Source organism: Dama dama, chromosome 4, assembly GCF_033118175.1.
Source record: "Dama dama isolate Ldn47 chromosome 4, ASM3311817v1, whole genome shotgun sequence".
Classification (NCBI taxonomy): Eukaryota; Metazoa; Chordata; class Mammalia; order Artiodactyla; family Cervidae; genus Dama; species Dama dama.
The window spans coordinates 51,285,330-51,309,782 of NC_083684.1; the positions used below are offsets into that span (position 1 = coordinate 51,285,330).

The following is a 24,453-nucleotide window of genomic DNA, read 5'->3' on the forward strand; positions in this document are numbered from 1 at the left end:
GATCTAGGAATTAAAGGTCTATGACTAGGGCTCCTGGAAAGCAGAGCAGAAGGCCTGGACTCGTTGATCTTAGGGAGAAAGGGCCAAGGACTTGGTCTCTGGTCCAGAGAGAGAAGGTACCTGGGACCCAGACTCTTGGATCTGAGGGAGAAAAGGACTGGGTGTCCACTGCTGTGGGGTTTTGTTTGATTGTTTGTTATTTTAAATCAAGCCATTTTATTGAAGGGTTTCAGAGTAGGGTCGAAAGGCTGGGAGAACAATGAGATCCGACCTCCTTTTCCTGGCCAGAATCTCCCCAGCTTCACGGTCGTTTAAAGTTCAACTGCTGTGTTCTTGATTGAAGAAATTTTGGAGGCCTAGGACCTCAAGAGGTGACCTCAAGAGGATTTGGGGGTGGGGTTGGGGCTCCTGTGCTGGCGTCCCTGGAAGAGAAGGAAGACGTTTAGTGAGGGTCTGGGTCCAAGTGAGAAAACAGGAGGTGACGGTCTTGGAGAACTCAAAATCCACAACTACGAAGCCTGTGACCCAGACCCCCGGGTAGGCCCTTCCATAGGTGGGACGCCTGGAGTCCCCCACAAGGGGGCGGGGGCCTGGCGCAGGCTCTCACCAGGGGCTTCCAGGCTGCTCAGCCGTGCGCAAAGCTGCCGCGCTATTGTCCTGGCCGGGAAGGCGGGGCCGGCGCGGGGCGGGGCTGGCGGCGCCGGCGCAGCTCGGGGGCGTCGGCGGAGGAGGCGGCGGCCGTGGCGCTGGGAGCTCCTGTCACCGCTGGGGCCCGGCCGGGCGGGAGCGCTGGAGACGTGAGGGCGCGAGGGCCCGGACATGGGGCCCGCCAGCCCCGCCGCTCGTGGTCTGGGCCCGCTGCTGCGGTTGCTGCCACTGTTACTGCTGCTTCTGCGCGTGCAGCTCGCCGAAGGGAACCTGGCCGGTGGGAGCCCCAGCGCGGCCGAGGTGAGGCCCGGCCGGGCCCTAGGGGGTGGGGGAACGGGCGGGACCGGGCCTCTGGACCCCGGGGCGGATAGGTGCGAAGCAGAAAGCGCAGTCTTTTCAGCCAGGTGGCCAGCCCCCAGGCGCCCCTAATAGCGCTAGGCGTGCAGAAACCCCTAAGTCCAGGCCCCAGCGTCGTCCCGAAGTCTAGCCCCTTCAGACCCTTCCGACCTAGGTGACTCAGCCCCAGCCCCTGCCCATCTGAACAGGACCCGCCGGGCAGCAAGGCACCTAAAGCCAAGAATCTGAGCCCCTTTTATCCTCGGGACCCATATGAAGGCTCCCGCAAGGCTCCCAGAACCCAGGAACCTCCAGCCACCGCCCCCCGCAACCCAGGATGTAGCTCTCCATCCCCCAAGGACTGAGTGTCCAGGCCTGCAGGGCCCTGAAGCCAGGCCTTGTGGTCTTTCCACTCGAGAATGCGAGCGTGAGCTAGGGACGGAGGGAGGAGGGGCCAGAACGCCTGGGTTCTGGCCTCCTCCCCCGCCATTCAAGTTTAACCCCTTCGAGCTCCAGTGCGGCTGCGCTGGGGTGAGGGCGGGGCCTGTCTCCGCGGCAACAGGGCCGTGAGGATCCCGGGAGACCCCGAGTTGCCATAGCAACGGCAGAGCTGGGGCGGCCCCCGGCCCAGTGGGAGCTGTTTCCCAGGGAACCGAACCTCCACAGAGGCGGGTGCGCGGTGCTTGATGGAGGGGGCTGGTGCTGGGGGTGTGACCATCTGGGTCCTAGGGAGCAAAGGACCGGGGGACTCACATGTCAGCGTCCCCCGTGCCCTCGCTGACCCCTCCGCCCCCACCCCCAGGCCCCAGGGTCTGCCCAGGTGGCTGGACTATGCGGGCGCCCAACCCTTCACCGGGACCTGCGCACCGGCCGCTGGGAACCAGACCCACAGCTCTCACGACGCTGTCTCCGGGACCCGCAGCGCGTGCTGGAGTACTGCAGACAGGTAGGCGGGACCGACTGAGAGGGGCGTGGCCAGCAAAAAAGCGGGTCCGAATTGGGACCAGGTTGCCCTTAAGACGCTAGCCGTTCAAAGGCAAGGTCCGGGGAAATGAGGGGTTCAAGAAGGCATGGGAAACTAGGGGACATGGCCAACAAAGAGGCAAAGTTAGGATAGGACAGGACCTGGTTTTGAGAAACTAGGTCAAGAAAAGAGAAGAACCGTGCAAACACGGCCAGCTGAGGACAGTGTCCAGTGATGAGATGGAATTTAACATTGTGGTGGACACTTTAAAGAGCAGGTGTAGGTGGGCGTGGCAAGTAAGAGGCGGGGCTAAGACAAAAAGACCTCGTGGACTCGAGTGACTGGGAAAGGGGTGTAACCCAATGGGAGAGTGGAAAGCTAGGAGGTGTGGCTATGAAAAAGCAGGTCTAACGCAAAGAGAAAGGATCCTGAGAGGCCAGAGGCGAGGCTTAAAGAAGGGTGGAATCTATGGGGAGATGAACTTGATTGGGGGAAGGGTCAGAAGCGACTAGAAAAGAGGTGGGCTTAAAGGGAGAGCTTTGGGGTAATGGAGGGACCTTCATAAAGAAACCCGACAGGCAAAGGGGCGGAGCCTAAGGATGGAAGGGAGAGGTACTAAGGGGCGTGGCCAATGGCTTGCGGGGCTTAGATATCTAAGTCCTGTTCTACGGGCCTAGGGAAGAGTGGGTCTTTCGAATACTAGAGCCTTGAAAAGGGACACGCCAGCGCAGGAGCGCACCTGGTAGGGGCGAGGCAGAGGGCTGATCGCCCCGACTCGGTGCCCCCAGATGTACCCGGAGCTGCAGATTGCCCGTGTGGAGCAGGCGACGCAGGCCATCCCCATGGAACAATGGTGCGGGGGTGCCCGGGGTGGCCACTGTGCCCACCCCCACCACCAAGTTGTGCCTTTCCACTGCCTGCGTGAGTCACAGGCCGGGGGGTTGGGGAACGGAAGGTGGGGGGTTGGGTGGTAGTCTCCAAGGGATGAGAGTCTGGACCTGGTCTCGGGCTCGCATTAGGGAGCTAGGTGCCTGAGTCCGCAGTGGGACAGAAGCGTCTGAGGGTAAAAGATCTGAATTCTGGGGAGGGGGGAAGTGGGTAGGGCTAGTGGCTGTGGGAGTGTCTCACACCGACGCCCCCCACTCCCCCCCATTTTCCAGCCGGTGAATTCGTGAGTGAGGCCCTGCTGGTGCCTGAAGGCTGCCGGTTCTTGCACCAGGAGCGCATGGACCAGTGCGAAAGTTCAACCCGGAGGCAGCAGGAAGCACAGGAAGTAAGGACCCAGCCCCTCATCCTCCCACCCCTCCCAGAGAACCCAGGATTCCAATCCTCTAACACCCTCCTCCTCCACAACCCGAGTCTGAGCCTCAGCTCCCTCTCCCCAGTGGGACAGAACCAGGAATCCAGGCTCCAAGCCCCATCAGCTCCTAAGACTCAGGCATCCAGGCTCCCCCTCCACCCTTCCTTACCCCCCAGACCTAGTATCTATGCCCACTCTTCCCACAGGCCTGCAGCTCCCAGGGCCTCATCCTGCATGGCTCAGGCATGCTTTTGCCCTGTGGCGCAGATCGGTTCCGAGGTGTGGAATATGTCTGCTGCCCACCTCCAGCGACCACCAACCCTTCTGGGACAGCAGTCGGGTGAGTGAGAGGGAACCCTCCAGGCCCAACCCTCCAGGCTCCTGAGGCAGGAGATGGAAGCCTGGGTACCTAGGCCCAGGTTCTTATTTCCCTGGGTCTTCTGCTCCCTCAGTGATCCCTCCACCCGGTCCTGGCCCCCGGGAAGCAGAGTTGAGAGGGGTGATGACGAGGAAGAGGAGGAATCCTTCCTGCAGCCAGTAGATGATTACTTTGTGGAGCCCCCACGAGCTGATGAGGAGGAGGAGGAGGAGGAGAGAGTCCCACCCTCAAGCTCCCAGACCCCTGCAGGGGTCAGCAAAGGTGAAGCCATCTCTAAACCCCACCCTCTCCACCCTAGAAGGAAGATGATTTAAGAGAGCTTTGGTGTAGGGGCATTTGAGGAGGGACCTACTGTGGAGAAGCCCTGTGGGGGGAAATGGGAGGGATGGGAATGGGTTTGGATAAAGTAGAGGTGGAAGGGCCACCCTGTCAGGAATGCAAAGGGTAAGGGTGGTTTGGGGGTACCCAGAATTGGTATGTCTGAAGGATTATTTGGAGGAAAGCTTGAAGGATAGTGTGATAGGTTCCTAAGCTTTGCAAGAACAGGTCCAATTCAGAACCACATCTCGTGTGATGCCAGGCAGCAGCTATGGTTGAAGTGAACACATGGGGGTCTCCACTGCACTCTAGGAAATGCAGTTCTCTAGGAAGGGAAGCTGACCTGGGGCTGGGCTTCAGGCTGACTCCTGGATTCCTGGCCCTGCAGTGACTCCCACCCCGAGGCCCACAGATGGTGTGGACGTGTACTTTGGCATGCCTGGAGAAATCAGTGAGCATGAAGGCTTCCTGAGGGCCAAGATGGACCTGGAGGAGCGCAGGATGCGCCAGATTAATGAGGTGATGGTACTGGGGGCCCCAGGATCCCCCATAACACAGAGCTCCCTAATTACCAGGAAGTTGCTCAGGGACACATTGAGACTACCTCTCAAGGCTCCCCAAACCTCCATCATCCCCCAGCCCTCAACCCGCCCCTAAGATGACCAAGGATCCCCAAGCCACCTAGAGTCCCACTGAGACACCACCAGATTCCATGGCAACTCTGATGCATGGTACTCTTCCACTTTAAATTCCTTCTGAATCCTCTCTCTCATGGCGATCCAAGAGGCCGTGGGACTTAAGGGATCTGGAGACTCTGAAGAAGAATGGGATGTGGGGACTTACTGGATACAGCAGAGTGACTTCTAGGATCCTGAAGCTCCCCTTGTCCCCAGGTGATGCGTGAGTGGGCCATGGCCGACAACCAGTCCAAGAACCTGCCTAAAGCCGACAGACAGGCCCTGAATGAGGTAGGACAGCCTCCAGAGTGTCCTACTTGGGTACTTGGGCGTAATGGGCTTCAGCCTGGCTCAGGCTTTTTCTGGCCTCATCCAGTTTCACCCCTTCCTACTGATATGGGCTTCTCCTGGCCCCACCCCTACACTTGGCTCCACCTCTCTTGGCCTACATCCAATCTGACTTTGCTTTCCTCTTCTTCCTCCTCCCACTGGCCATATTTTACCCAGTCTTAACTTGATCCTAACTTCTGAGGGCTGGCTCTGGAGGCCTCTCCCAAGCTGGGGCCCTGCAGACACAGCCAAGTCCTTTTCAGCCTCTCTTTGCTGCTCAGCCCTGCCCCCTCCCCTGACTCTGGTCCTGACCCTCTCATTTCACTTTTACCCAATCCCTCCTCAGTAGACCCAGCCTCATCACTCTCCTACCCACCTCTCTCAGCCTCACCTTGGCACAACCCTACCCTGTGTAGACCCGGGCTCAGCTTAGCCCCATTCCCTGACTCCTGCTCCGGCTCTACTCAGGTTTATTTAGTTACAGCTGTCTCCAGTGGGCCCTGCCCAGGCCTAAGCCCCACCTTTCCTGCAATACTTGGTCCCTTTCGGCTTAACACGGGCCAGCTCTGTTCCTACACTCTTCCTACCCATACAGTGGACACCTTCATCCAGGCTCCCAGTAGAGCTGGTTCTGCCCCTACTCTACCCAGCCACTCCAGCCAGTCTCCTGTCTTCTAGTCCCACCCCAGCTCGACTCTGCCCAGGCCTGGATCCATGGCACCCCACCCCACTTATGGTCCAATAGCCCTCCCTTTCCAGACTCCCTCTGACCTGGGTTTCATCCAGCTATGCCTCTCTCCTGACCCTGTGCCCACCCCCTCGCCAGCACTTCCAGTCCATCCTGCAGACCCTGGAGGAGCAGGTGTCCGGTGAGCGACAGCGCCTGGTGGAGACCCACGCCACCCGAGTCATCGCCCTGATCAATGACCAGCGCCGGGCCGCCTTGGAAGGTTTCCTGGCGGCGCTGCAGGGGGATCCGCCTCAGGTACGGGAACCGCGGCATGGGCGGAGGGTAGAGGGTGGAGTGGGCTGGGACGGGCCTGGGCAGCCTCCCTCCCTTCCACAGCCAGAGCGGGTCCTGCTGGCCCTGCGGCGCTACCTGCGAGCTGAGCAGAAGGAGCAGAGGCACACACTGAGGCACTACCAGCATGTGGCTGCCGTGGACCCCGAGAAGGCCCAGCAGATGCGCTTCCAGGTGCTCAGTTCTTCCAGCTCCCAAATACTCTGCCATCCCTCGGACCCTGGTCTCTTGGACCCCCATCCCTCAGATGCTGCTCTTGCCCCTCAGATCCTCTTTCTTTTATAGCAATTCATTTTTGAATCTATTTCTTTTGGGCTGAGCTGGGTCTTTGTTGCTGTGCAAGGGCTTTCTCTAGTTGTGGCAAGTGGGGGTCACTCTTCTTTGTGGTGCTCGGGCTTCTCACGGCAGTGGTTTCTCTTGTTGTGGAGCACAGGCTCTAGGCATACAGGCTTCAGTAATTATAGCACGGGGGTTCTGTAGTTGTGATGCACCAGCCCAGTTGCCTCATGGCATGTGGGATCTTCCCAGACCAGGGATCGAACCTGTGTCCTCTGCATGGGCAGGTGGATTCTTAACCACTGGACCACCAGGAAGTCCCTCAGACCCTCTGTCTGCCCCCTTGGACCTCCTTCATCTCCCTGGATCCCCCCTTCTGTGCCTGCGACCCGTTCTAATCCCTCAGATCCCTACTTCCTGACCCTGGAACACTGCCTCCATCACCCCCTGTGCTTCTGACCCCTTTCTTGTTCTTGAATTCCCACTTCCTATCCTTTGGATTCTTATTTCCTGTCCTAGAATCCCCCTTATGCCTGGAACCCTGTTCCTGTCCCTCAATGCTGCTTGTTCCCTAACTCTGCTTGTTTCTCCCTGAAACCCTTGTTCAGTGCCTTTAGATCCTAATTCTTATCTTTTGGATGCTCTCTTCCTGTTCAAGAATACTGATTCTGTGCTCTTGAGCTCCAAGCTTTGCCCTTGAGCCACATAATTTCTAACTTTTTTTTTAACAAGCTATATTTATTTATTTTTAATTTTTGACCACACCCTGTAGCACATGGGGTTTTCATTCAACCAGGGATCAAACCCACATCTCCTGCACTGGAAGGCAGAGTTTAATCATTGGACCACCAGGGAAGTCCCCACATGACTCTCCAATTCTAATTCCTTCCCCAGAACCCCCTCAAACCTTGCTTCCTACCACTCAGACCCTACTTTCTACCTCTCCCCCGACTCATCTCCACTTCCTGTCTTCTATACCATAGTCTCTGTACCCTAGACTTACCTGGCCTCCTGTGCCCAACTTTTCCTAGCAGCTACTCCTTTTCCCTCTTCCTTACTTTCGTTCCCAAGATTCTCACATCCTGTCTCCTGTACATCTTTTCCTTTTCATTGTATTTTTCTTCTCCTCCTCCAGTTTCCTGCCCCCCCCCCCATGGCCCAATTCCTGACCCCTGTACCCTCCTTCCTGTCCATTGTAGGTGCTACCATTCCTGGGACCCTCCTGACCTTCCTCCTTCACCCGGCCTCGGTTTCCCCTTCTGTAGCCCACGCGGCTCAGTTCATCCCTCACACTCATTCCCCAACAGGTGCAGACCCACCTTCAAGTAATTGAGGAAAGGATGAATCAGACCCTGGGGCTGCTTGACCAGAACCCCCGCCTGGCTCAGGAGTTGTGGCCCCAGATCCGTGAGTGCCCAACCATGACCCCCCCAACCTTTGACTCCTCTGCCATTTCAGTTATCTATTCCTATGTAACAACCCTCTCCCCTCACCACCCAACACACACACACACAAACTTAGTGGCTTAAGTCAATCATTTTCACTGCTCATGATTCTGCCATCTGGGTTGTGCTGGGTGCTTCTTCTGCGGGTCTTGTCAGTAGGCAAGCGTGTAGCTACCTTGGGCTAGCAGGTCAGCTAGCGGCTGGAACTCTGGCACGAATGAGCCTCTCTCCCTTCAGAGAGGCCTCTCTTCTCCATGGAACCCCTCCATGCAGTCTCTCCAGCAAGGCACGTGGACTTCCGTGGTGGTTCAAGCTCCCCAAAGCACCGAAGTAGAAACAGCCAGGTCTTCTTAAGACCTGGGCCCACTTGGTTAAAGCAAGTCACAAACCCAACCCAGATTTACACTGTGAGATCTATTCAAAAGCATGAATATCAGGAACTGTAACTGCCCCCCACCCAGAGCCCCCAGATCTATTATAATTTCCTCTTGGATGTCCCATGCTTAACCCTAATTCTCCTGCTCTGTAAGGGGGCCATTCTCCTATTTATTTATTTGGCTACACCCTGTCTTAGTTGTGGCATGTGGGCTCTTAGTTGTGGCATGTGGATTCTAGTTCTCTGACCAGGGATGGAAACTGGACCCCTACATTGGGAGTGTAGAGTCTTAGCCACTGAACCACCAGGGAAGTCCTGAGGAGGCCATTCTCTTGAACTTCCATCTCCCTCCTCCAACATTCCACTCCCTACTCTCCCACATCTCACGTATGGCTCCCCCCAATCATGCTATTGTTAGGGTGCCATTCATTCACCCTAACAGGCACCATCATGTTTTGTGGATCCCTGTACTCATGAAATCACCCCCTTTCTGCATGTTCCACTCAGAGGAACTCCTCCACTCTGAACACCTGGGCCTCAATGAACTGGAAGCCCCTGCCCCAGGGGGCAGCAGTGAGGACAAGAGTGGGCTACAGCCCCTGGATTCCAAGGATGGTGAGTTAACCCAAACATACATAATCCCAGGCTTTGGGGGACAGGCCCTCAACCTCAATTCTAATCCCCTAAAGTCTGGAGGTGTCTTAGCCACCGGGTGAGCATTAGAGGGTGGGAAGGAATGTCTGGGGTTGTGGAGGCCTCTGGAGGGTCCTAGATCCTCCCTCCTCGGCCCCCGGGAGGGGATGTCCCCACACTTTCTTCAGTGATGCTCTCCTCTCTTCGCCGTTCCACCTGTCTTGTCTCCTCTGGCTGCCAGCAGACACCCCCATGGCCCTTCCCAAAGGTGAGTAGCTCACAAAGTAGCCCCTGGTCACCACATCCTTCTGAGTCCTTGAGCCCAGAGTGGAAAAGGGCCCACACACTGGGAACCCCAGGCCTCCTGGGGTGGGGTCTGGTGCCCCCCGACCCTTCCTCAGGCGGGGGTATCACCATTCTGGACTCTCAGGAATGAGATAGGATTTGGGGGTTAGGGTCCACAGAACAAGATGCTGCGTCCTCTGGGAAAGACAAGATGACCCCCCTGGAGCAGTATGAACGGAAGGTAAGCCAGTCAAACCTGTGGGCACCTGAGGCAGGGTGGGAGGGGGGCTGGACTCTTAGGTCTGCAGGGGGAGCTCGTGGGGGGCTTGGATTCCTTGGCCTCGGAGGGAAGAAGGGCCTGAGGACATGAATTTCAGGGTCCTAGGGGAGAAGGGGGCTGGGGGATGCCCTCCTGGGCCCAGGGGAGGAGGGGGCTGGAGCCGACTCCTGACACCTCCTACTCCCCCAGGTGAATGCGTCTGTTCCAAGGGGCTTTCCTTTCCACTCATCGGAGATTCAGAGGGATGAGCTGGTAAGAGGAGAAATATTCAGGGTACTTAGGGGGAGAGGTCAAGAGGTCAGTGGCTGGACTGTGACTCCCGAAGCCACACAGGGCCCTGGTCAGCCTCAGAGATGGCCCCAGCATCCTCTCCTTCCACTGCAGGCCCCAGCTGGCACAGGCGTGTCCCGAGAGGCTGTGTCCGGTCTGTTGATCATGGGAGCCGGCGGGGGCTCCCTCATCATCCTCTCCCTGCTGCTCTTGCGCCGGAAGAAGCCCTACGGGGCCATCAGCCACGGAGTGGTGGAGGTAAGGGACACAGAGACCTGGGGTGGGGAGGAGCCCCGGAGCCCGGGAGATCTGTGGTTGGGTCCCCATGGCCCACTCTCCCACCCCTGCCCCCGTTGCAGGTGGACCCCATGCTGACCCTGGAGGAGCAGCAGCTCCGCGAACTGCAGCGTCACGGCTATGAGAACCCCACCTACCGCTTCCTGGAGGAACGACCCTGAACCAACCCCCTTCACCCCTTCAGCTGAGCCCAGACCTTCCCTCTTCCTGGAACCCCTGAACCCTAACTCCCAGCCTGGGGGAGAGGGTGAAAAAGTTCATTTCAGACCCTTTGTGAGGGGGCTGGAAATTCTTATTTCCCCTTTCCAATTCCAAATTCCATCCCTAAGAAATCCCTGGATATTCCCAGCTGCCCTCCCTGCCTCCTTGAGACCTCCTTACTTTAATTTATTTTGTACGTTAATTTATTGTCCTTAAGGTGACCAGCAGCTTGGTCCCAGCGTCTGTTGTTCCCTGGAATTCATCCTCCCATGTGTCCTCCACTAATATCCCAATAAAGTTCTCTTCCCCACCAGGCCATCCTCTGTCTGTCTGGGGAAATCAGGGTGTAATCAGTTCTGGACATTGGTGCGCAACCCCACCCAGACCTCCTTCACATTCTTAAACTGTGCGTGCTCAGTCGCTCAGTCGTGTTGGACTCTTTGCAACCCCATGGACTGTAGCCTGCCAGGCTCCTCTGTCCATGGGATTTTTTAGGGAAGAATAGTGGAATGGGTAGCCATTTCCTCCTCCAGAGGACCTTCCCAACCCAGGGATGGAACCTGCCTCTCCTGTGTCTCCTGCATTGGCAGGCGGAGTCATTACCACCCCGGTCGATCTTTAAATTTGGGCGGGACCTTGAAAGGGGGCGGGGTCCATAGGATAGGCTCTCCCGCCCACCAGGAGCTTTCCGTGGTACTGAACGGACTGCCCCTTCTACGCCAGTATCAGCTAGGTTTCAGGCTGAACTCCAAGGAGACTTTGCAAACTTACCTTGCCTTCTACTCATACACAGTCACATACAGCATCCATCCCTGACCTGTGAGCTCAATGACGGACAGGGAATCTTGAGTCGTACTTCCCATTCCTGAGTCTTCATCCCTTCTTGGGGAGGCGATAGGAGTGCCCCTGGCATGTGGAAGTTCAACCACGTGTCCCAGTAAAGGGTTACGTGTTGCCTGCAAGTGCATCCCATTTTGTGACATGCCGGAGCTATCCCTCTATAAATTACTTGCTTCAAGAGGGTTGTTATGAGGATTAAAAGGAGTAATATTTGTTGAGACATTGGAATTGTGCCTGGCATTTTATAAGTATTTGTTGAATAAATTCTAAAATAACAGGGGAGCAAATTCATGCCTGTGCCAGGCACTGATCCAAGGGCTTTACATGCACCGGCACACTTAGTCACCCCATGAAGTAGGTACTACAACTATCCTCATTAATAGATTACGAAATGGAGGCAAAGAGATCGTTCATCACGTTCTCAAGGTCGCCATCTAGGAAGCGTTGGAGCTAGAAATCCAACCCAGGAAACCTGGCTCCAGTGCCCGCACTCGGCCCTTTTGCTAAGCCCCTGGCTAATAATCCATGGATGTCGCATATGGTGTTCAGGTTGCTCTCTGCAACATTTCAAGCGGTACCACTCATCTCCTAGACACTGCAGATCGCATTTTTACCAGAGCTTCCCAGCAGATGGCAGTAATGTGTCGTGTCCTAATATTATGATAGCACAATTTTCTGACAGACCGCTAAGGGAGGGAGCAGTTTTTCTATTTTTCCCAAAGGACCAATGAGCTCACCGTGGTGAGCTCTACATAATATATACATGTAAATATAGGTCATGTATATTAAATATAGACATGATAAGTATTGGGAGAAAGATGTCTACATGATGCAACTTGGATACAATGTTACAGTTTTATTAAGAACGCAGTTTCTGGGACTTCCCTGGTGGCCCAGTAGTTAAGACACCCCACTTCCACTTCAGGGGGCATGGGTTCGATCCCCGGTTGAAAAACTAAGACCCCACATTCCTTGCAGTGTGGTCAAAAAAGAGAACCCAGTTAGAAACATCATTCTGATCTGGTTTTAACATCAGATTAGAAATCTATAACTAGCACTACACACAGGGGAAAACTTGCCTTTCTATTTTCACAGCCAAGGGTGATTAACAGGCTAACAATGGGTAAGGGGCTCTGAGCAGGTGGGATAGAAAATGAAAGGCCATTTTGCTCAATATGCTCAGTACATGATTCCTTAAGAATATTTGCATTTTAATGGCTATACTTAGAGTAATTAGTTTAAAAACACTGTTTTATTGAAATTCCAGCAGGAAAAATAACTTTACTATTGCTTATTTGATGCTCTTGTGCCCCCTAAGCCACTCTATTTTCCCACTGAAAGCAGTTTGATTCTTTTAGTAAAGCAGTTTTCTTAGAGATATGTTGGGCTTCCCAGGTGGCTCAGTGGTAAAAAATCTGCCTGCCAATGCAGGAGACTCAAGAGAGGTGGGTTCAATTCTTGGGTCAGAAAGATTCCCTGGAGAAGAAAATGGCAACCCGCTCCAGTATCCTTGCCTGGAAAATTCCATGGATGGAGGAACCTGGTGGGCCAGAGTCCATAGGGTCGCAGTCAGACACAACAGAGCGCACACAAACACACATACAGACATGTTATCATGTTAGTGGTGTCTGTGTGTGTGAATGTGTGTGTTTTGATACATGTTGGGATACATATATGTCAACAGAATCTAAGATGCTATCAAAAATAAATACCATTATTTTGCATACCACAAAGGAAAAATATGCTGACATTAAACTAGGTCACATAATTGACTGTAAGATAAATTCCTATTAAGTTCTTCCTAGAACTGATGAAATATGACATATTTTTATGAATTTTTCATGGATCAGCTGCCAGGATGTGAGTCCACACAGAGGAGCACATACGTGCTGGTCCAGGGCAGCTGATGTGGGAGACTGGTGCTGGCACCACCAATGACCCCACCTCCCAGTCTTGTCCTTGGGCAGTACCCTCCTCCCCACAGATTCTGGACTTGGCCACATGACGGACTTTGACCAGTGTGGTGTCAGCAAGCATGATGTGAGCAGGGTCTTGTTCTCTTGGAGCTATCATGTGAAGGGATCCTCCCACCCTCCTGGAGGGGCCAGAGAGGGATGCTCGGTTCACATTCAGGGGTTTCAGCCATCTTGACCGAACTCTCAGACATGTGAGTGCCATTGTCCAGCCCAAGCAGGCCTCCAGCTGACTGCAGCCACACGAGTGACCAAAGCAAGACAGCAGAACTGCCCAGCTCAGCCCAGCCCAGATTGCAAAATCATGGCCAAAAAAAGTGGTGGTTGTTTTAAGCCTTAGGTCTTGGGGTAGAGACACTGGCCCGCACCCTCAAGTGTGCCTGGTTTGCTGTCCGTGAGAGGCCCCAAGCAGTGGGGACTAACACGGGTCAGAGGGCTTTCTGGAGGGATGAGATTGGAATGGAGGCCAGAGCAGAGGCTGTGGGGCATGAGAAGGGGGCATTGTGGAGGCCTTCTGTCTTTAGTTAAGGTTTCTCCAAAAGCAGAGGCTGAGGCAAGGATTTGAGGACATGATTACCTGGAAGGGCCGGAAAACACTGGTGGGGGAAACAGGAAGTGATGCAGAAAAGGGAAAAAGCTGCCACAAAAGGGCATGTTAGCAAGCCAGGACCAGTGGGTAGAGAATTGGAGGCTCATTCCATCAGGGAACTTTGAGAGCCTGTGCAGAACATGCACAGTCATCCCCACTGAGGGGGTGGGCCTGGAGCATTTACACACCATCTCCCTTCAGTCAGTCACTGGTTGAGGGCTACTGAGGTGGGAAGAGGCAAAGGGGGCACCAGGGGTCTGAGAAGGCCCACAGGCAAAGACTCACGTGCTGGCCCTGGCAGGCAGACCACCAGTGTTGATGGGGAGGGTGACAGGATGTGGACTTGGCCCCCCTACAGTGTCTGCTACAACACCCCACCCAGACACGTTCACCCAAACACAGCTCCTCAGTCGCTGCCCTGCACCAAGGATGAGCGATTAGATAGTAACGGTTCCAGTCCAGGCTGAGTTTAATCAGGAGTTTCAGAGAGGGGAGGGGATTCACTGGAAATATCGAGGTCTGGGACGGGGCCTGGTTGAGTCGACTTAAAAAGGCCAAGGAGACTCTAACTTAGGAGAGTCCTTCCTATGTCTCAGGGTTAGGGACCTGAAGGGGTTAGGTCCCGGGAAGGTCACTGGGTGATCTTGGAGCTCTACTGGGATGGTACCAGAAGCTGTTTTTGGGGGTACTCCAAGTACCATGTAAGGGAGTTATACCTGGGGTTCCAGATGTAAAGAGCTGAGTTAGCGGAGGGGACCCTGAAAGATCCTGCAGGGGAAAGGGTTGGGGGGGTCTAGGGTGTTTCACAGAAACAATCAAGGGGCCTCGATTTCACAGAAATCATCAAGGGGGCTCCTTGTGGGTGGGGGAGGGGTATCATACCGCCCCAAATATTGGGGACTGTTTACCCCCTAGCAGCCATTTTGGGGTTTTAATGTAAGACCCCAAAGGCTGGACATTGTCCACATACATTATCACGAATTTGCAACATTAGCATACGCTGGTTGTCCCACAGGACGGTGGGGACTGGAAAATCAGTCCAGGTTCTGGGTTTGCGTCCTAAGAGGACAGGCCTGGGGGTGCCACTCGGCTCCTCTTCAACAGCTGCCGGAGCTGTGAACAAAACAAGACGGGGGAGAAGTTTGAGAGGCTGCAGGGAGAGATGGGGCAGGCGCATCCTGTGAAGCTGGGGGTCAGAGAGAAGTGAGTCGAGTCAGATGGGTTTGAAGGTCAAACGTGTGGGAATGGGGGTTAAGCCTCATGCACACAATGAATCAAGGCTCCTGAGCAAAGGTGTTGCTGCCTGAGAGTTCCCATCTTGGGATTAGCATTGAGGACTGGGAGTCCAAAGGGAGAAGCTAGGAGTCAGAGTCACATTTGAGGGTCAGAAGTCCCACTTTGAGGTCAGGACTAAAAGTCAGGGGGCTGGAGGTTATCCTGGGGATCAAAGGTCACACCTTAAGGTCAGGATTCAGGGTTAAAAGTAGAGGTCATACTCTGAGGTCAGGGTTTAAATAGAGATCAGGAGGAGTCACCTTATCAGGCAAGGGAGCAGACACTGAGGTCCAAGGTCACTTTTGTTTTTTGGCTGTGCTGCATGGCATGTGGGATCTTAGTTCCCAGACCAGGAATCAAACCCAAGCCCGTTGCAATGGAAGTGGGAAGTATTAACCAGAGCAAGGTCACATTTTGAAGTCGAGGTCGGAGAAGGGTCAAGATCACCTTCTGACACCACAAGTCACCCTCTAAAGTCAGGAATGGATGGGGTCAGAGGTTCACCCTGCAGTAAGGGCTGGCTCAGTGCTCACCCCCTCGGGGCCCGGCCCAGGCCGTAGCAGGTGGACAGGCTGCTCGTTCTCCAGGTTGCGCAGTGTTGGATCCGCTCCAGCTGCCAGCAGGCGCCGCACAATGGCCTCCTGGGCCGGTCCAGGGGGCAGGGCGGCCGCCATGTGGAGGGCGGTGTTCCCATGGGCCTGGAGACAGTGAGGGGAGGACTGCTAAGGATGCAGACTCAGCTGGCCTGGGCTCTCGACCTCACACTCTCTATACTACCATGTTCATGTCCCACATGTCCCCTCTCACATCTCTGCTCCACACCACATTCCACACAGCCCTCTGTCTGTGCCCAACACATGCCCCCGGTCTAGGTCCACATCCTATACATCGTCCCCTCCACAGCCACAGCCACAAGACCCCCAGCATCCAGCTGCCTGTCTCTGCCACATCTCACCCAATCTGCACATTCCAGCCCAGGCCCCTACCTTCATGTTGACAAAGGCCCGCAGGTCTCCCCGGGGCAGTGCCAGGAGCAGCTGAACCAGGGTTGGGTTGGCGGCCTGCACAGCCAAGTGCAGAACAGTCTTGTTGCTCTTGATCTCCTGTGGAGAGGGGAACGGCAGAGGTCAGGCCAGTCCTCATACCCAGGCCTCCACCCATGGAGCCCAAAAGCCTTTAGAGACTCTGTTCCTCTTTTGCAAGCACCCATATGTGCATTAGACAGGTGCATGCACTGTGCACTTTACAAGAATACCAGATTTAAGGGGGTGCCATTCAGATCATGGAGCAGTGGTAAAGACTTTGCCTGCCAATGCAGGAGACACAAGAGACATGGTTTCGATCCCTGGGTTGGGAAGATCCCCTGGAGGAGGAAATGGCAACCCACTCTAGTATTCTTGCCAGGAAAATCTCACGGACAGATGAGCCTTGTGGGCTATAGTTCGTGGGCTTGTAAAGAGTCGGACACAACTGAGCAATTGAGTGAACACAAGCACACATTCAGATCATAAGCACCACTGAACTGTATATTCATTAAGACAGTTTTCAAGCCCAGGTATCATTGAGAAAAAAACTCCTTTTCTAGTCCTCCAAAGGAGCTCTCTGGATGTCTGGACTAGCAGCTGCCCTGGCCAGCCCACATTCTATTGAACACAATAAAATGCACCCACGTCCCACATGGACTATTTTATCTACAAGGATGGGAGCTGAGAAGCATTTATCAGTGGACTACCTAAGCCTATATCTACTTCCATACTGAGTAGCTCTCTTCACATTTTGAAGCAAATAAAGACATTTTCCATGATGAAACTTTATTATGTGCCTTCAAAGAATCCCTAATGATAATAAACATGAAAAATTGTGTGTTTAGACATAGAAAACAAACTTATACTTGCTAAAAGGGAAAACAGGGTGGGGGAGGATAAATTAGGAGTTTGGGATTAGCGGAAACAAACTACTACATCTAAAATAGACAAACAAGGTCCTACTGTGTAGCACAGGGAACTAGACTTAATATCCTGTAATAAACCATAATGGAAAAGAATATGAAATAGAATATGTATATATATATGTACAAATAAATCACTTTGCTGTATACCTGAAACTAACATAATGTTGTAAATCAACTATACTTCAATAAAAATTTTTTTAAAAAGGGAAAAAAATGGACATATCATTGCAATGTGTGGGCTTTATTTGGATCAAAGTTTTTTTGGGGTTTTTGTAATGAAAAAAATAAACGTATGTTACTGTGCTTGCATGCTCAGTCACTAAGTTGTGTCCGATCCTTTGTGACCCCATGGACTAGAGCCTGCCAGGCTCCTTTGTGCATGGGATTTTCCAGGCAAGAATATTGGAGTGGATTGCTATATCCTTCTTGAGGGGATCTTCCCGACCCAGGATCGAACCCTCGTCTCCTGCTTGGCAGGGGATTCTCTACTGCTGTGCCACCTGGGAAGCCCGTATGTTACTTTAGAGCCAAACAAAAATTTGAACACAAGATATTTGCTATTATGAGATTGTTAATTTTTTTAAGGTGGAATAATGGTACTGAGGTTAAAAAGAATTCTTATCTTTTAAGACAAATATTTATGGGTATAATTTTACCCATAAAATTATAAGCTTGGATTTACTTAAAAGAAATACAGGGAAGTGGAGAAGTGATAACCCAGCAACTCATAGCTGGTTATTTATGTTGGGTAGGTGGAGTTTATTATATCAACATTATTTTCTGTACTTTATCTGTGTTCAGAGTTCTTAAAACAAAAATATCCAAAACAATGAGTGGATGTGTAATTCTTTCAGCCAGCCTTTGAAGGAGCTACTGGCAGGAAGGAGGAGAATATATGTATTAAGAGCTAGATTCTAGGGTCAGGCCACCTGGGCTTGAATCCCCTCTCTGACACGTTCAAGGTACAAGATTTTTGAGTCCTTGAGCCTCAGTTTCATTATCATTAAAATGGAGAATGCAATAATAGCACATGCATCAAAGCGTGTTTGTGAGAATTCAATTAGCTAATCAGTGAAACTTAGTGTTTAGTAACAGTTAAGTGCTTGATAAATATAAGCTAAAATCATTAATATTATTCCCAGTTGACAACTGGGGCACAGAGAAGTGAAGTAACATGTTTAAGTTCACGCCACTGACAAGGGGCAAGTCAGCATTTATTTAGCCTTCTTGGACATTCAAGAACTCCCATCCCACATGCCCTCCTGGGGGCTAGCTGTCCACTGCCCAGCTCACCTGGCTGGTGTGATCAGCACCCATGTGCAGCAACATCTTGACACAAGCCAGCCTGTCCTGGGCCTGGGTACTCAGTACTGGGGGATATAGGTCAGGTGGGTGCATAGCCACGTTGAGGGCCAGGATGGCTGTGTGGAGTGGGGTGAGGCCTGCAGAGCAGAGACAGTGAGGACTTTACATTTGGAGCACTCCCCCGACCCAGCCCCACCTGCCACAACACAATGCCCACCATTCAACTTACCCTCAAAGTCTCTGGCTTCTATGTCAACCCGAACCCCTGAGTTAATTACAGCCTGGAGGAGAAGGCAGAGAGCTGGCTTAGAGTCTCTCAGGGCTGTGTAGCCCTGAAAGTCAGGATCTAGGCAATCTAGCCCATCCCACTCATCCCACCTGCCAAATGGACATACCGAGAGGACTCTTGGGAGCCCATACGTAGCGGCCACGTGTAAGACAGAACGTCCTTGATGGTCAGTGGCGTTGGGTTCCGCTCCCAGGTTCAGTAGATCCTCCACAATCAGGGGTTGGTTGGCAGCAGCAGCCACCAGAAGAGGGGTCTGCAGGTGTCAAGAAAGGTCAGTTTGGGCCCCCCATCCCCTACCCTTTGAAAACCAGGACCCAGGCCCCCAGCCCTTTTGTCCTCAGATTCAGGAGACCAAGCCTCCAGCCCTCACCTTGCCCTTATGCTCACGAATGTCCAGATGTCTGTACGCTTGGAGCATCTCAGCTGCAGCATATGCTGCCCAGCGCAACCCCCGAGCCGCAAACAGGTGCAGGAGCCTGGGGACAGGTGGGGGGCAGCAATGAGCACAGCACCCCAGCTGAGCACGAAGCCCGCAGACTCCACTCCCCTGTACTCACGTGTCTCCTTCCTCATCCTGCGCCAGCAGCTTTTGGGGTCCTAGAGCCAGCATGTGAGCACGGGCAGTGTCCAGGGATGGTCCAGTGACCACAGGAGGCAACTGTGGAGGTCCTGAGGGGAGCCCAGAAGCCCTCCAGGATCCTGCCTGTGGCAGGGAAGGGTCTGCATAGAGCCGAGTGTCCAGGGGGTCCTGAAGGGGGTGGGGAGAGCCAGTCAGCTGAGAATTCCCTCTTTCCACCACACACATACACATACAGAGTGCTAGGCAGAGTGGCTGCATGTTCCACCTGCGGCCAGTAACCCTGGACCTTTGGGTCTCAGTTTTGCCCATCTGAGGAATGGGCTCCTAACCCAGACATCTCAGAATGCTGTGCTGCATAAGGGCAACTGGGCATCTCAGGGACCCTTCAGCATCCAGTTCCCATTGTCAGTCTCACCTCCATCCCCAGGGGAAATGAACACGGCCGCCCTGGGTCCGAGGGTGAGTAGAAGTCAGGAGTCAGAAAACTTTCAGCAGCAGAAGCAGGATAAGAGTAGAGGCTGTCCGTGTAGGCAGCATGCGTGTTGGGGTCCCAGTCTACAAAGCCAGTGGGGGGCGCCAGGCTGCCAAGTCCAGAACCCACAGTCTCCTGGTGTGCAGGGAAGTGAGTATGGCCTGTGTGTGAGAGGAGCAGGGGCAGGCCCGGTTACCAGTCAGGGAAGTAGCAGCTCAGACAGGAGCTGTATGAGGGCCCAGCGTCCCCAGGACAGAGACAGCTAGTACCTCTGGGGCATCAAAGGGCTGGAGGTTTGGACTGTGGGGGCCTAAATGCCTGAACACTGAGTGAGGGCCTAGACTCCAGGCTGGGAGCCTGGGCCCCTGAAGGACTACGTGCAGAAACTACTGAGCTCCAGAGAATCTGGGAGATCAAACTGCTACCAGGTCTCGGCAAGAACGAGGGAGCCTAACACCTAAGTTCTGGAAAGTTCTAAGAGAGGGGATGGTTGAGTCCCTGAGGGAACCAAGTGAGTTTCCAGACTTACCAGCATCACCCTCATTCACAGATGAAGTCAGGGGCTGGGCCAGGGGAGGTGGGAACTGTCCCTGTGGAGGCCGAAACAAAAAGAAACAAGGGGGCATTTATCCAGCAGACTTCTCGGCACCCATTCCCCACCTACAGGGCATCTAAGTCAGGACTACATCTCTCGTCAGCCCTGAGGGCCCTTGCCCACCAGGACACGGCCTCATGGGAGTTGTAGTTTACAGGGCGTCCTGGGGCTCACCGGTAGCCCACCGGCGTCTGGCTGCTGCTGGCGGCGCCTCTGTTCTTCTAGCAGCTTCTTCACCGTCTGTGACGGGCAATGGCTGCGCTCATTCCGGCTCACTGCGGGGTGAGGAGGGAGGGAAGTTATCAGGGGTCTTTAAGTCACCCAAGGGCGCGGGGGAGTGGATCTGAGCATCCTCCTCCTCCCTCCCGCGCGGAAAAAACTGGCACACTGCTGTCGCCTGAGAACTCCAAAGCCAATCTAAGATTTCGGGTGCGGCGCCGCAGCCGCCTCCGCCGTTTCCTTCCTTTTGCTCCGCACTTTCCCCTCTGACCCAACTTTCCACCAGCGTCGTGGAAACTAAGGAAGGGGGTGGAGGACGCCCTCTGCAGCCCCCCTCCCTTTGACCGCCACTTCCGTGAAAAATCCCACCGCACCCCACCCCCAGATCTCCCAGTCCTGAGGAATTCGGGGGGATGCCGGGCTTCCCTTCACAGAGACGCACATCCAGGTTCCCAAATCTCTCTGCCCTAGAAGCTGCCCTGATACTTTTCCTCGGGAAACCAGATATGCGAGTCCCCAGCCCTCTCCCTAAGGAACCACGAAGTCAACAGCCCCCTGGCTCTTCAGGGATCCAAAAGTTCGGACCTTGCCCCCTTCTTCAGACCCAGGAGTTCAAGCCCCACCCCACAGGAGTCTGGGAGACTCGCAACCTCTACCCCAGGACCCAGGAGTCCGAGCCTCAGCCTACTCCCCTCTAGGACCTGGGAGTCCCAGTTTCCAGACTTCTCGTTCACGCGACCCCAGAAGCCTGGGCCCTCGGCCCTCACCCGGTTCGGGCGGAGAAAGGGTTAAGTGCTGGAGGGCGGACTCGGAAACAGTCCAGACGCGACGCGCTGACGTCACGGCGCTCACGCAAGGGAATCTTCCACCTCCCTCTTCCTCTCTACCCGGTACACCAGGTGTCCGGCTCCGAAACAAGATGCGTGGCCAAGCGTGGCGTTCGTGGAATCCCCGCACATGGGGAATTCCTGCTCAGACCGAGGACCCGGGCCGGGTGGCGACTCGGGAAATCCCAGGGTGGGGCCAGGGTCACGGGTAGAGAGCATCCCTGCGGCCAAGCCTTGGACCTTGTCTGTCTAGACCTTGGCCAATTTCAAACGCCCCCAAGGACTCAATCCAGCCTCTTTCTAGAGTACGGCGGCTGGGTCGCCAGCCCCTCCTCCTAGGACCCAGGCAGGGCTCGGGGCTTCCCAGCACTTTCATCCCCAGGACCTAAGACTCCGGATCCCCAGTCTTTTAGCTCTCCGGACTCGGATCCCAGAATCCCAGCCGCTCCGGCATCACGACCCAGGACTTTGCACCCTCTACCCCCTGCACACATTGGGTTCTCACTCTCAGCTTGATGCTAAACCCCTCACTCTTGATGTCCATCTTCGGCCCCCAGCCTCTCTCTTAGGGGCCGAGCGTACCTCACCTCCCCGCCCCCCAGTTACCTCGGGGATTCCGTGGTGCTGATTGCGGGCCCCCAGGGCCCCGGCCTCGGCGCTGCGCCAGCCTCGCTGCTTTCCCGCGGAGCCGCCGCCGGGTCCCCGATCTTGGACCGGGTCCCCCCGCGAGATTTTAAACGCAGATTCTGGCCCCGCCCAGTCCTGGGCAGGGCCCTGCCCACAAGCGCGGGAGTCCCCGCGGTGCGCTCGAGCGAGTCTGGTGTCTGAATGGGCGGAGCTCATTTTGTAGTCCCGACTCCGAAGTCTCCTGGGAAAGAGGAATTGGGAACCCTGTCTTCAGTCTGAGGGAGAAGGTGCCTGGGGTGGCGGACTCCTGAAGGAGGAGGGAACTGGGGACCCGAATTTCTGGATCTTTGTCCAAGTGGATGTTGGAGGCCTCGACTTCAAGGCCCTGGGCTGGTGGAGGGTGGGAGGACGCTGCCAGTAATACCAGGTCCAGGGAGAAGGGGGCTGGGGTTCTGGACTCCTTGGTCTCAAGGGAGGAAAGGTCTATAGGTAAGAGTGATGTAGGTGGACTCAAATTTCCCCTCTTTCCCACATCACATTCTTTTTCAGGGGCCAGTTCTCATTTGTTCATTCCTCGTTAAAAACAATTTATTACTGCAAGGGAGGCACTTTGCTGGGTGCTGTGGTGTAGCTGTGAACTAAGCAGGCAGGAATTCCCAGCCCTCAAGCAGACTGTCATTCCAGTGGGAGGCTCGTTTCTCAGTTCCCATCTTGGTGACCATGTATATCACATTTCTCCCCTGCTTTCAAGACTGTGCTCTCCTGTTTCTCCTCCCTCACTTGCTGCTCCTTCCGTTTTCCTGCCTGTTTACTCCTCTTCACCCTTTCTTGGTGGTGGGGGAGGTGGTGTTTCTCTGTCTCTACTCACTTCCTTGATGATCTCATCCAGTCTTATGGCTTTAAATACCATCCATGAGCCATCAGTCCCCAAATTTACATCTCCAGACCAGACATTCCATGAACTCAAAGAGGCCACTGTGGTCATTCAGCTTCTCCGCAGGGAGCTCTATCAGGCATTTCCAAATCCGTTTGCCAAACCTGGGCACTTTTTCCCCTAAACTCCATCCTGTCAAAGGATTCTCTGTCCTTAATTGCTCAGACCAGAATCTTCGGTCATCCTGGATCCCTCTTTCTCATACACACTCATATCCACTCCATCAGCAAGTTTTGTCGTCTCTACTTTAAAAATCTCGCCAGAATCTCCCCAGTGCCCACACCCTGGTCTACCTGTCATGTCTCACCTGGACAATCATAGCAGCCTCCCTGGTCTCTCTGACCCTCCCCCTGGTTTGTCCCTGAAGGCAGTCAGAGGGATCCATCACCTCTCCCCCTCCCACACAGACACACAGGAAGCAGGTGGCCTTGTCACCAGCAGGGTGACATCCGCTATTGCTGCCTCTCCACTCCCCCATTGTTCCTCAGGACTTCTCTGGTCCAAAGCCCTTTGAGAGGTCCCTTCCAGCCCCCAGTCCACCATGGTCCCGCCAGCCACCATCCTGTTCCTGCTTTTGCTCCCAGGTGAAGCCAGTGGTTACGGGGGCTGGGGCGGGGGGTGTTAGAGTTTTGTGAACAGTTTGGGGTGGCATCTGAAGGGAGAGGTGCTGAGGGCGGGTCCTCTCAGTGCCCTTTCCTTTCCAGAAATGAACTTCTGGGCCAGTTCTTTGGGAAGGGAAGCTGAATTTGGATGGCTGCCTGTCCATCCCCTTCTACTGCTGGGTCTCTGCCTCTACTTCTGATTTCCTGTCTCTCTCTGGGTCTCTGGGCACTCCCCTCCTACTTGGCCCCTCTTCTCATTTGATCTCTCCAGAGTGGAGGTTATTTCTCAGGGCATCTCCTTTCCCTGCGCCCTGTTTTGAGAACCACCTCTGCCCACTGATCTGCCTTCCCTCTCCTTCCACAGTGGCTGCAGCTCAGATGACCCCAGGTGAGAAATCAATCCCCCCTCCCCTTTGCAGCACCACCTCAGGTCCTGCTTCCATTCCTAAAGTGTGGCCTCTGAATCCTGAATCTCACTTCTCATCCTCGAGTTGGAGCCGCCAGAGGATCTGCAGCCCTCTCTGGGTCCCCACGTCACCGTCCTCATCACCAAACTGAAGGCCCAACAATGCGCCGGCCCCCCGATCTGTCTCCAGGGGTACTCACTGTGCCCAAAGCACAGTCCTGGGAGCCCTAAGACATCCCCAGCTTCTCTCTGAATCTCCAAGACCCCTCTCCTTCCCCAGGAATTCTGGGACAGCCACCCCCAAAGGGATTTCCTTTGTATCAGATGCCTGAAGCCCAGCCTTGAGTGTCTGGAAGCCCCCTCAGCCGCCTTCTGGTCTTTGTCCCCCCCGCTTCAGGTTCCTGTTCCGGATGTGGGCCCCTCTCTCTGCCACTCCTGGCAGGCCTTGTGGCTGCGGATGCTATTGTGTCTCTGCTGATTGTGGTGGTGGTGTTTGTGTGTGCGCGCCTACGCAGCAGGCCCCCCCAAGGTGAGAATAGGGACAGGGCCGGGCCTAAAGGGACAAGATGTCCCCAGGGAGGGGGTCCCCAGGGCGGGCCCCCCGCCTTGGGCAAGCCCTCGAGGTTCCGGGGAAACCCTGGGGGCGGTGCTTGGGGGAACTCCTGAGAAAACCCCTGAGGCTGGGGGTCCCCAAGGGGGTGGATATGTGGGTGGGAGGTGGGTGGTCAGGCCTCATGCTTTCTCTCCCCCACCCCCAGAAGATGACAAAATCTACATCAACATGCCTGGCAGGGGTTGACTTCCCTGTAACTGCAAGTTTTGACTTCTGACCCTCTCATCCTGTGTGTGGGTGGTGGCACAAGAAAATCCACCCTGCTTTGGGGCTGGAATAAAGCCATTGAAATACCTCTTGTTCTAATTCTTTCTCAAAGA

The 24,453-nt window shown here is 54.7% G+C and overlaps 3 protein-coding genes across 5 annotated transcripts; 2 read left to right on the top strand and 1 right to left on the bottom strand.

Annotated features, from left to right (window-relative positions):
• The first annotated feature begins 724 nt into the window (after positions 1–724).
• On the top strand, positions 725–10,349 carry APLP1 (amyloid beta precursor like protein 1). Of its 2 annotated transcripts, none has more exons than XM_061135391.1 (17): positions 725–948; positions 1,787–1,930; positions 2,737–2,869; positions 3,109–3,221; positions 3,455–3,588; positions 3,701–3,888; positions 4,334–4,464; positions 4,839–4,913; positions 5,779–5,937; positions 6,019–6,147; positions 7,557–7,656; positions 8,578–8,685; positions 8,945–8,971; positions 9,159–9,229; positions 9,458–9,520; positions 9,653–9,796; positions 9,898–10,349. In XM_061135391.1, the coding sequence occupies exons 1-17, from the start codon at positions 820–822 to the stop codon at positions 9,994–9,996; spliced, it is 1,947 nt and encodes a 648-aa protein (XP_060991374.1). In that variant the 5' UTR covers positions 725–819; the 3' UTR covers positions 9,997–10,349. The 2 variants fall into 2 exon arrangements, with proteins under 2 accessions (XP_060991374.1, XP_060991376.1); XM_061135393.1 differs by having other exon boundaries at positions 8,948–8,971.
• Positions 10,350–13,883: 3,534 nt separating this feature from the next.
• NFKBID (NFKB inhibitor delta) lies at positions 13,884–20,906 on the bottom strand. The gene is made up of 12 exons (XM_061139075.1): positions 20,826–20,906; positions 20,080–20,180; positions 19,840–19,900; positions 19,254–19,471; positions 18,816–19,006; positions 18,629–18,734; positions 18,365–18,511; positions 18,199–18,250; positions 17,958–18,106; positions 15,700–15,816; positions 15,247–15,411; positions 13,884–14,551 (listed from the first exon to the last, which is right to left on the bottom strand). The coding sequence occupies exons 4-12, from the start codon at positions 19,257–19,259 to the stop codon at positions 14,498–14,500; spliced, it is 987 nt and encodes a 328-aa protein (XP_060995058.1). The 5' UTR covers positions 19,260–19,471; positions 19,840–19,900; positions 20,080–20,180; positions 20,826–20,906; the 3' UTR covers positions 13,884–14,497.
• Positions 20,907–22,941: 2,035 nt separating this feature from the next.
• Positions 22,942–24,428, top strand: HCST (hematopoietic cell signal transducer). Of its 2 annotated transcripts, none has more exons than XM_061139079.1 (4): positions 22,942–23,096; positions 23,479–23,502; positions 23,918–24,049; positions 24,282–24,428. In XM_061139079.1, the coding sequence occupies exons 1-4, from the start codon at positions 23,054–23,056 to the stop codon at positions 24,317–24,319; spliced, it is 237 nt and encodes a 78-aa protein (XP_060995062.1). In that variant the 5' UTR covers positions 22,942–23,053; the 3' UTR covers positions 24,320–24,428. The 2 variants fall into 2 exon arrangements, with proteins under 2 accessions (XP_060995062.1, XP_060995061.1); XM_061139078.1 differs by having other exon boundaries at positions 22,943–23,096; positions 24,279–24,428.
• The last annotated feature ends 25 nt before the right edge of the window (positions 24,429–24,453 follow it).